The 12,239-nt window shown below is 37.1% G+C and overlaps 1 protein-coding gene across 3 annotated transcripts in view; it reads left to right on the forward strand.

Moving 5' to 3' along the window:
* PAFAH1B1 (platelet activating factor acetylhydrolase 1b regulatory subunit 1) overlaps positions 1–12,239 on the forward strand; it is an 81,524-nt gene that overhangs the window by 35,720 nt on the left and 33,565 nt on the right. For all 3 annotated transcript variants that reach the window (XM_068529590.1, XM_068529591.1, XM_068529592.1), the window contains exon 2: positions 314–534. In XM_068529590.1, the coding sequence (XP_068385691.1) occupies positions 503–534 (32 nt within the window). In that variant the 5' untranslated portion in view covers positions 314–502. The remainder of the gene's footprint in view (positions 1–313; positions 535–12,239) is intronic.

Here is a 12,239-nt window from a genome sequence, read left to right on the forward strand (position 1 = left end):
TCTTCTCTAGAAGTTGTATGTTAATATTCAAAATTTAATAAAATTGATATCAATATATCTAGCAGGTGACATGGTTGTGATTGGGTAAATTTTAAAATAGTGTTCTTTTGGCTCAGTAATCTATTAAAGATAATTTAAAATATGTAAAATGACTATTTTAGCATTGATTTTCACAGTAGGTTACAAAACATCATCTGATATTCATATTACCATCATAGTAAACCTCACCTTTGAAAGTGTATACTGCAAATAATAATTTAGAAATAATTTAAATTCTAAGTGAAAGAAATAATCTTTCTCTTTTTCTTCTTAGGTGGAATGAACCTTACTTGTTGAATATCTCCTGGTTACTCGTTGGATTCACTTGTGGAAGAATCATTTTCCCCTGCGTGGAAGCCACTTAGTGGCATATTTAATTATAAATCCAGGGATTGCAAAGTTTTTTGATTTCCCAAAGGAGGGACATACCACTATATCAAATAAGCTTGACATTACAGCCAAAATGGTGCTGTCCCAGAGACAACGAGATGAACTGTAAGTTTCTCTGTTTTGTGATTTTTTAAAAATCCTCTCATAAAGGACAAAGTAGTAAATTAAAATACAGCTTTGGGAGACATATGCTAAATTAAAACTATTGTTATGAGAGTTCAAATATTGGTTTGGGCTCTTGGGTCTGATTTTAAAACTGGATCTTATTTTGACATAGTATTATTTACCCGTTTGACATAAACGTGTGTATGTTTAAAGCAGAGCAAACAAGTAAGTTAGTTGGGATAAGTTCTATCCTAAGCTTGTCTTAACTCTTATGTTCAATAGGAAGGTAGGTGCTTCAAAGCTCTTCAAAATTTTTTTGTCTGGAATCCATGTATTAGAAAAGTGAAAGCTTTTTTGTTGTTTTTACTGCTAATGCCTTTCCTTTTTGTCTTACTGTGTGGTTTTTTTTTTTAATATAAATTTATTTATTTTTAGCTGTGTTGGGTCTTCGTTTCTGTGCGAGGGCTTTCTCTAGTTGCGGTGAGCGGGGGCCACTCTTCATTGTGGTGCGCGGGCCTCTCACTGTCGTGGCCTCTCTTGTTGCGGAGCACAGGCTCCAGATGCGCAGGCTCAGTAGTTGTGGCTCACGGGCCCAGTTGCTCCGCGGCATGTGGGATCTTCCCAGACCAGGGCTCGAACCCGCGTCCCCTGCATTGGCAGGCAGATTCTCAACCATTGCGCCACCAGGGAAGCCCTGTCTTACTGTGTTTTTTATCTTTTATCATCCAATGGCTATTGTATTTGAACTTTATGAGGTGGCTAGTATAGTTAATGCAAGTGCATTAATGAAAGAAGCATGAAATGATTTGACTACTGCTATTTTATAGTATCTTATAGCATCCCATATTTTATAGCATTCTGTTTTTGTAGGTGAGGAATATAGGGGGAACATTTAACTTCATGTTCTAGGTATTTAAAAGATTTTTCTGTGGGTCTTAAAAAACTTCATTTGGAAATAATTTCAAATTTATAGAGAAGTTGTAAGATTAGTACAAAGAATACTCATACATTTTATCCAAATTCACCTGTTGTTGTTTTTTACCATTTGCTCTATCATTTGCAGTCTAGCTGTGTGTGTACAGTATTTTTTTTTAATTGGAGTATAATTGCTTTAAAATGTTGTGTTAGTTTCTGCTGTACAATGAAGTGAATAAGCTATATATATACCTATATCCCCTCCCTCTTGGACCTCCCTCCCACCCCCTGCCCATTCCACCCATCTAGGTCATCACAGAGCACCGAGCTGAGCTCCCTGTGCTATATACAGCAGGTTCCCGCTAGCTATCTGTTTTATACATGGTAGTGTATATATGTCAATCCTAATCTCCCAGTTCGTCCCACCCTCCCCTTCCCCTCACCCGTGTCCACATGTCCGTCCTCTACGTCTGCGTCTCTATTCCTTCCCTGGATATAAGTTCATCTGTACCATTTTTCTAGCTTCCACATATATGAGTTAATATACGATATTTGTTTTTCTCTTTCTGACTTACTTCACAGTATTTTTTTAAAACCATTTGAGAGTAAGTTGCATGCATGAACGACCTTTCCCCCAGGTACTTCATTGTGCGGTTCCTAAGAATAACTATATTCTTTTATAAAACCACAGTACAGTTAGCAATTTCAGTAAAATTTTACATTGTCACAATACTTTTTATTTAATCTACATCAGTTTTGTTAATTGGGCCAATAATGTCCTTTATAGCATTTTTTTCCCCTCTCTGGTACACCATCCAGTCTAGGTTTAGGTACATTGTCATGTCACTTTAGTCTCATTTAACCTGGAACATTTCCTCAACATTTCTTTGTCTTTTATGACATTAATTTTTTTTTTTTTTTTTTTTAATATTTTGCTACAGCATCACAGGGGTCACTAACGTCCCAACTAACGATCTCTATTTCGTGGCTGTTCAAATCCTGGCTTTCTCCACTAAGCCAATGCCGCTCTTGGATTTTAACTAATTAATTAATTTATTTATTTTTGGCTGTGTTGGGTCTTCGTTTCTGTGTGAGGGCTTTCTCTAGTTGCGGCAAGCGGGGGCCACTCTTCATCGCAGTGCGCGGGCCTCTCACTATTGTGGCCTCTCTTGTTGCGGAGCACAGGCTCCAGATGCGCAGGCTCAGTAGTTGTGGCTCACGGGCCCAGTTGCTCTGCGGCATGTGGGATCTTCCCAGACCAGGGCTCGAACCCGTGTCCCCTGCATTAGCAGGCAGATTCTCAACCACTGTGCCACCAGGGAAGCCCGACATTAATATTTTTGAATCATCTTTAAAAAAATTTTTTTTATTGAATGAAAGATTCTTTAAATTCTGTAGTGCTTTACAATTTTCAGAAGCTTCACACATGATTTCATATAATCCCATAGTAACCCTTTTTTCCTCCCTACCCCTATGTTGCCCCTTCCCCACTTCCGTCACCCCACTGGTAACTAACCACTGGCAACTAACCACTGGCTTGTTCTCTGTATCTGTGAGTCTGCTTCTTTTTTGTTTTATCCACTAGTTTGTTGTATTTTTTTTAGATTCCACGTATCAGTGATATCATACAGTATTTGTCTTTCTCTATCTGACTTAGGTCACTTAGCATAATGTCCTCCAAGTCCATCCATGTTGCTGCAAATGGCAAGATTTTCTTTCTTTTTTTTGGCTGAGTAGTATTCCATTGTATGTATGTCACATCTTCTTTACCCATTCATCTGTTGGCGGACACTTAGGTTGCTTCCATACTTTGGCAATTGTAAGTAACGCTGCTATGAACATTGGGGTGCATGTATCTTTTCAAATTAGTGTTTTTGTTTCTTTTGATATGTACACAGCAGTAGAATTGCTGGGTCATAAGGTAGCTCTATTTTTAGTTTTTTGAGAAACCTCCATACCTTTTTCCACAGTGGCTGCACCAATTTACATTCCCACCAACAGTGTATGAGGGTTCCCTTTTCTTGCCAGTGTTTGTTATTTGTGAGTCTTTTTTTTTTTTTTTTTAATAGAGTGTTTCTCATTTTATGTTTGTCTGTTTCCACATGACTAGATCCAGTTTATGCATTCTTGGACAGAATACTACATAAATAATTTTGTATTCTTTTCAGGATATCATATCTAGGGACACAATGTCCATTTGTCCCTCAATGATGATGTTAATTTTGATTGCTCAGTCTAAATGTCTGATGTCTCCACTATATAGTTTCTGTTATTTCCTTTTCAGCAGATAAGTGGGGAGATACTTTAAGATCATGCAAGCTTTTTTTTTCCTGTCGATAATTTCTCCCCTAGATTTAACATCCATTGATGATTCTTGCTTGAATGATTCTATACTACAGTGGTGGAAAAGTGATGATTTTCTAACCCACTACTCATTTTGTATTTATTAGCACTCAGCTTTTTACTGTAATCAGTGGACCTCCTCCTCCTTTTTATATACTTGTCTTTTCATTATTGGTATTAACTCATGGGTTCTTATATTTTCGGTTATCATTCATTACTATTGTACTGTTTTGGTGCTTGAATTGTCCCAGATTGTCCCATAGGAGCCTCTTCAGTTGACTCTTACCTATGCCCCTGTCATTTTTTGTGAGCACCTCCTTACTTTCTACGATAACAGGATATTCCAAGCTTATTGTTTACCTATCTTGCCTTAACCTTAGAATCAGCCGTTGCTCTAGAAAGCCCTGGTTCCTCTTAGTGGGGAATGGTATTTGAGACCAAGATATGGGCACTAAGTGTACTCATTACTACTGGGATGTCTTTGCTTCTGGGCCCTTTAAGTAGACAGAACTAGGATATACATGTATGTATTAACACATATACAGACCCCCTAGCTCACATGTGTACTAAGGTTTCTCAGTCTTTGCACAGTTGACGTTTTGCGCCAAATAATTCTTTGCTGTGGGGGCTATCCTGTACACTCTTGGTTGTTTAGCAACATCCCTAGCTTCTATCCACTAGGTGCCACAACCAAAAATATCTCCAGATGTTGCCACTGTCCTCTAGGAGGGCTTTCATACTTCCAAAATAGTTTTAGAATTATTACGCTCATACCACTACAAAAAACAAATCTCCTGGAAAGGGTCCAGAGTTTGTATGCAGTTCTCCCCCCATCCATCCTGCCCAAGACTGAGAGTATATAATCAAATACTGTGTAAGTTACGTGGATTTGTTTTGTTCTGTTTTTTCTCTCACTCTTCATATACTTATATCATTCATTTGAAATACAGTTGGGTTCATGTGTTCTAGTGTTTCAGTTTCTGTGTTTTGCATCACATTCCCTTCCCATCTTCTCTAGTTGCGGCGAGCCGGGGCTACTCTTCGTTGCGGTACACGGACTTATTGCGATGGCCTCTCTTGTTGTAGAGCACGGGCTCTAGGTGCGCAGGCTTAGTAGTTGTGGCATGCGGGCTTTAGTAGTTGTGGCTCGCGGGCTCTAGAGCACAGGCTCAGTAGTTGTGGTGCACGGGCTTAGTTGCTCCGCGGCATGTGAGATCTTCCTAGACCAGGGCTTGGACCCGTGTCCCCTGCGTTGGCAGGCGGATTCTTAACCACTGCGCCACCAGGGAAGCCTGCAAATGTACTTTTATAAGCCTGCAAATGTACTTTTATATTATTGAAGGCATGTCTGGTTTTTAAATCATTCTTGTTTCTAAGTCACTTCAGATCCTTTTCTTCTAGATACCTTGTGTGAGCTGACTGCAAGTCATGCTTATTACCCTCATAATCAGGATGAATATTTAAACATTATGGCCAAGAATAGAGCTTTTATATATGTGTGTGTGTGTGTGTGTGTGTGTGTGTGTGTGTATAAATTTGTTTATTTTTGGCTGTGTTGGGTCTTCGTTTCTGTATGCGGGCTTTCTCTAGTTGCCGTGAGCGGGGGCTACTCCTTGTTGCAGTGCGCGGGCTTCTCATTGTGGTGGCTTCTCTTGTTGTGGTAGGCACGCGGGCTTCAGTAGTTGTGGCTCACAGGCTCTAGAGCGCAGGCTCAGTAGTTGTGGCGCATGGGCTTAGTTGCTCCACGGCATGTGGGATCTTCCCGGACCAGGGCTCGAACCCATGTCCCCTGCATTGGCAGGTGAATTCTTAACCACTGCGCCACCAGGGAAGGCCCAAGAATAGAGCTTTTAATATGGCTAAAACTCAGTTGAGAAGGGGAGAACCTAATTTCAGGTGGCCAAGTTTTTATAGAATTTGAGATAAGCATTGACTTAAATGTGCTCATCAAGCAAAAAAAAATTGTCTTACAGATCTAAATGTAAATTTGGGAAGTAGATTTAGTGTCTTCCAATTTTTAGTAAGGAGATAAAATGAAGGGATTTGCTTTTTCTCCTGTTTTTGAAAATGATGTGAACATATATTTACTATGATAGCAAGAAACAAATGTTTATGTACCTCTTACAAGTAAGATATTTTTTGGCACCTCTGTTAGCCTTTGTAACATTTTAGCATTTCTGAAGGTTGGATAGCAGTTAGGCTATAAAATTCTTTGAGGTATTTTTGGAAAAGAAATGAAATTAATTTTAACAAACTTGAAACAGGTAATTTGTGATTCAGCTCAGCAAATGTGTATTGCCTGCCTTCTGTGTTCTTACTACTCTAGGGCATATAAACATGAATAATAACATGAAAACATTTTTGTGGATATGACAAACATCTTTGTTTTATAGATAAATCGAGGATGGGAGAAATTAAAATTATCCAATTTTATGACACTAATAGAGGCAGTTTTCTGACTTTAAGTTCACTATTCATTAAACAAAATTCCATTACCAAAATTAATATATGTCAAAAGTAAACATAGCCCCCTAGTTTCTCAGTCCCACTTTCCAGAAGTGACCACCGTCACCTCTGTATATTATAATTTTTTCACATATTTTCATGTTTTTACAAAAATTACATGAACATCTTTTTTTCCTTAAGATTTATAAGATAGAATTATACTTTACAACCTGTTTTTAATATTTTTTGTCACCCTTTCTCTGAGTTTGGAAATGGTACTATCTGTTGTTAGTTCATCTAATAGCTACTTATAGCAAAATAAACTCATATCTCTCCTATTTTTTTTTAATCAAATTTTACACATTGATTTCCCCCCATGAAAGATGAAGGAAGTCTGTTACTTTTATGTTGTCCTGGTTGATAATATTTGTACTGTTTGATTTGATGTTCACCCCTAGTTCCTTTGTGCCACAACTTTCCCATTCTTGTATTTTTTAACAGCTGTAAAGTATAGTTGATATACAAATAACTGTACATATTTAATGTGTACAATTTGATGAGTTTGGACCATTCTTGTATTCTTATTTTTCCCAATCAGAGTTATAAATATTAAGGGAAAAAATGGCCATGCATTAGACTGCAAAGAAAATCTCAAATTCCAAAAAAGCAGAAATCACGTAGGCCTCATTTGCTGACCATAATGCAATAAAAATACAAATTAATAGCAAAAGGAGAGAAAAGAGAAATCTATTCATGTGAACATTTAAAAATATACTTCTAAATAACTGTGGAATAAAGAGAGCAAAATAAAACTTAGGAAGTGAAGAAATCAGTAATAGTGAGGGTACTCACCTCTGGGATATAGCCCACATAGCATACAGAAAATTAGATGGTCTTTACTCTTTTAAGAAAAAAAAACAAAGATGAGGAATGAACATTCAATTCAAGAAAAAAGGAAAATAAGCTTAAAGGAAGCAGAGGGAAGGAATAATAAAAGCAGATATTAATGAAATAGAAAATATAACTTGGTAACTTGATTGGTAAAATTAAAAACTAGCTTTAAAAATAGACAAAACTGGGGCTTCCCTGGTGGCACAGTGGTTAAGAATCCACCTGCCAATGCAGGGTACACGGGTTCGAGCCGTGGTCTGGGAAGATCCCACATGCCGCAGAGCAACTAAGCCCGTGTGCCACAACTACTGAGCCTGCACTCTAGAGCCTGTGAGCCACAACTACTGAAGCCCACATGCCTAGAGCCCGTGCTCCGCAACAAGAGAAGCCACTGCAATGAGAACCCCGCGCGCCGCAACGAAGAGTAGCCCCCACTCACCACAACTAAAGAATGCCTGTGCGCAGCAACAAAGACCCAACGCAGCCAAAAATTAATTAAATTAATTAATAAAAAAATAGATAGTAGGGGAAATTGCAGTGGGGCTGGGAGAATATGGGAATGCTGCACTACCTACTCAATTTGTTTCTGTAAATCTAAAACTGTTCTAAAAAATAAAGTCTAAAAAAAGGATGTTACAGAGTATGTAAATATGAAAAGATTTTTTTTAAAATAGACAAAACTGAAAGAAAAAAGACACAGATGAACAATATAGTAATGAAAAAGGCAGCATAAAATGAACTCAGGTGATTTTCAAAATTATGAGAATGTTCTATCCTATTAGATTTGAAAATCTAAATGACCCGAGTGATTTTCTAGGAAAATGTATATGATAAAATCTGTTCAGGAAGAGGTAGAAAACTTGAATAGATAATTGACTGTAGAGGAAATGGTAAAAATAGTTACAGATTTCAAGTCCGGACGATTTTCAAGCCTAGACTTTCTGTCAAGTCTTTAAGGACCAGTAACTTCCCAGATTATGTTGTCTCTTCCAGAACATAGAAAAAGGTGGAAAACTTAGGAGCTCATTTTATAAGGGTAGAATAACCATGATAGTGACACCAGGCAAAAGGAAAATAACAACAAACATTATACACTAATTTTTTACATGAACTCAGATATAAAGATACTAAATAATATAACAACTGAATCCAGTAGCATATGAGAAAAGTTAGTCATGGCCAAGTATGATTTATCCCAGGAATGCAAAGGTTTTTCAATATTTAGAAACCTGTTAGTGTAAATACTATATTAATAAATAGGAGAGAAAAACGTGATCAATCCAGGAAATACAGAAATAGTGTTTTTTTTTAAAGTTATACAATTTTTATTTATTTATTTATTTATTTATTTATTTATTTATTTATTTATTTATTTATTTATTTATGGCTGTGTTGGGTCTTCGTTTCTGTGCGAGGGCTTTCCCCAGTTGCGGCAAGTGGGGGCCACTCTTCATCGCGGTGCGCGGGCCTTTCATTATTGCGGCCTCTCTCTTGTTGCGGAGCACAGGCTCCAGACGCGCAGGCTCAGTAATTGTGGCTCACGGGCCTAGTTGCTCCGCGGCATGTGGGATCTTCCCAGACCAGGGCTCGAACCCGTGTGCCCTGCATTGGCAGGCAGATTCTCAACCACTGCGCCACCAGGGAAGCCCCAGAAATAGTGTTTTTAATACTCAATCCTGATTGTTAGAAGTTCTGAGAAAATAAGGAATAGGATATTTTCTTAACTTGATTAAGGCTCGTTGCCAGAAATTTACAGCAAACATTAGAAATATCAAGTGCATTTCCATTAAAGTCTAGAAGAAGTTCAGAATTCCTATGTTCCTGCTACCATTTAAACATATTTGAGATTCTAGCCAATGCAGTGAGGCAACAAAAAGAATTAGATAAAACTGTAGGAAAGGAAGAGACCAAATATATTTGTAGGTGATAGCGTCTACGTAGGAAATCCAACAGAATCAACTATAGAGTGATTGGGTTTAGTATGGTGGCCATAAACAAGATGGCATTCAAAAATAAATTGTTTTTGTTATCAGGTAATATAGTAGAAAAGATTACTTTGCCCTGTTTCTAGTGAAAAATGTGAATAATGGGAAGGTGTCAGAACTTTCATATTATTAATAAAATTAAATAGAATCCCAATCAAAATCCAAACAGAAGTTTTCATGAATTTGACCAGCTTGATTTGAAAAGTCATCTGGAAGAGAAAAATGGTTATGAAAAAATTATAAAGGATTAATGAGAAAGAACTAATTGTGCCAGATATCCAAACATTACTACAAAGGTAGTAAGTAAAATATTTGTGGACTAGGCAAATAGGTTAAGGGTACAGATGAAGTTCAGAGACAGGCGCATTTATCCATAGAAATTCAGCGTATGGTAAAAGTGGCTTTTCACATCAATAGAGAAAAGATGTACTGTTCAGCAAATAGTATTAGTACAGCACATTGTTAAGATAAACTTGAGTTCAGATGAAGTAAAAGCCCAAATTTGTTAAACACATAAAAATTACAGTGTAGAGGACTTGCCTGGTGGCACAGTGGTTGAGAATCCGCCTGCCAATACAGGGGACACGGGTTCAAACCCTGGTCTGGGAAGATCCCACATGCCACGGAGCAACTAAGGCCATGTGCCACAACTACTAAGCCTGCACTCTAGAGCCTGCGAGCCACAACTACTGAGCCTGCGTGCCACAACAGCTGAAGCCCGCGCGCCTAGAGCCCGTGCTCCACAACAAGAGAAGCCACCGCAATGAGAAGTGCGTGCACCACAACAAAGAGTAGTCCCAGCTTGCCCCAACTAGAGAAAGTCTGCGCACAGCAATGAAGACCCAATGCAGCCATAAATAAATAAATAAATAATTATGGTATAGAAATGGTAGAAGAAAATACAGCCTTTTGGTAGGAAAAGACTTCCTAAAGATACCAAATGTGGAAAACAAAAGAAGTGGTAAATCTGACTATATCGAATTATAAAATTTTTGTAAGAAGAAAGACCTAAAACAAAATTAAAACACAAGCGACCTGCTGTGGAAAATATTTGCAACACATATAACAACGGAATGGCATCTAGAGTATATAAAGAAGTCCTAAAAATTGATAAAAAATTATCACAAACAACCAGTAGAAAAAAGAAAAAATATTACTAAGGCCATTAACAAACAAAACAAATTTTAAAATTGGCCAGTAAACATGTGACATATTATTTAACATCCGTAAACAAAACAAGATACAGTTTGTTCTTTAAACAATTGTCCAAAATGAAAATGATGATAACCTTGGCTAGCAAGGGTGTAGGGAAATGGGTTCTCTCAGGTACCGGATGGATGTATACATTGTTATAATTTCTTTAAAGGTCAGTTTGACAGTATCTTTTAAAATATGTTCTTTGATCTAACAGTTTTCTTTATAAAGAGCTCTTTTTAGCACATATGCAAATATTTCTGTATGGATAGCTATGTAAAATTATGTATGTTTATTGCATTGTTTTCATTGGTAAGAAACTGGTAACAACCCAGAACGGTCTATCATTAGGGGTATGTTAAATATGGTACATCCATTCTATGGGATACTGTATATCAGCTTAAAAATGTGGTATATTTATGTGTATCTACACGTAAAGAGGTGTAAAATCTATTGTTCAGTCAAATAATCTGGTTGTTAAATAAGATGGTATGATACGTTTCTGTTAAACACCCACACACACAACTATGCATTTCTTTTGTGCCTATATCTGTGTAGGTGCACAGATAAAGGCCTGAAAGGATATACACTAAATTGTTAACAGTGGTTACCTCTGAAGAGAAGAATGAAATTGGATAAAGGTAGAACGAAGATTTCTGATAGTATTGTTTCAGTATTTTAGAAGGCAAATATTTATTTTTTGTGTAAATAAAATAAAAATTTAATGGATTTTCTTTTAAACAAAGAAACTATAGATAATTAATATTCTCTGGCATTATAGGTTGCAATGGAGAAGCTTTAGGTCAGCCTGTTTCTCCTTGCTTTTCTGCCTAGGTATCCGTAGTATTTGTTTACTTATCTTCATGTTCACCCAAGGTAGGTTTTGGATATTCTTTAAGAACATTTGCTCTTATTATATCAGTATTTGGTTATATCGTATTATGTCTTTTTGGATTCCTTTTGTTTTGATTTATTTTTAGTTTTATGTTACCTTAGATTTTTTTTGAAGGTATAGAGTGTTCATCTATAATTTTCTCCTGCTTCCAGGGGTTATTCTTCCTCTAAAGCATGCTTTTCTCTCTATTTTACTTGCTTTGCTACTTTTCCTCTTCTCCTCTTAAAAAAGTTTGCACGGGTCCTTTGTGGCATTTTTGAGGGCAGTTCTGTTCATGGGAAAAAGTGAGACAAAGCTGGCATAGCTTGAAATTGAGTGTGCTGTCTTAGTACACCTTTTTACCATATTAGTACAGTCCTTTGCCCTTGGGGCATTTTACCTCAGCTTTCCACGTCCTTCCCAGGTGAGCTAATCTTCCTCAAGTGATCTCAAGGCTTTTTTGGATAATTTATTGTTTGTCTCTGTTAGCTAATTCTGGCTGGCTCATGTAAAGCTAATTCTCTTTACCCTTCTCTTAAATCCTGCTTTACCTGTAGACAGCTTCACTGTTCTAAAAATCCCCTGTGCTTGCCTATTTGTCCATCATCCCTCCTTCCTCTCTCCAAAACCCCTGGCAACCACTGATCTTTTTACTCTCTCTGTAGTTTTGCCATTTCCAAAAGTTGAAATCATGTGGTATGAGGCTTTTCAGAATGACTTCTTTCACTTAGCAATGTGCATTTAAGGTTCCTTTATGTCTTTTTGTTACTATAATATATTTTTAAGCTGTGTTTTGCTTTAAAAAACTAACCTCTTCAATTAGTTGAGGTGTTCAAGTTTCTCTTCTGCATACATTTGAACATTGTATATATTTAGTATCTATTAAAGAGTGGTTCTGTCCTGGCCTTTAAAAAAAAGTAAAGATCTGTACTTCCCTACACACTTAAAATTGTACATGGGAGTACACTACTACCCCTGTGAATGAGAATCTTCTTAATACTGGGCAAGAAAAGTAAAATACATGAATTGGGTGCTGGGACTGAAATGAGACTGTAACG

This window comes from Eschrichtius robustus, chromosome 20, assembly GCF_028021215.1.
Source record: "Eschrichtius robustus isolate mEscRob2 chromosome 20, mEscRob2.pri, whole genome shotgun sequence".
Classification (NCBI taxonomy): Eukaryota; Metazoa; Chordata; class Mammalia; order Artiodactyla; family Eschrichtiidae; genus Eschrichtius; species Eschrichtius robustus.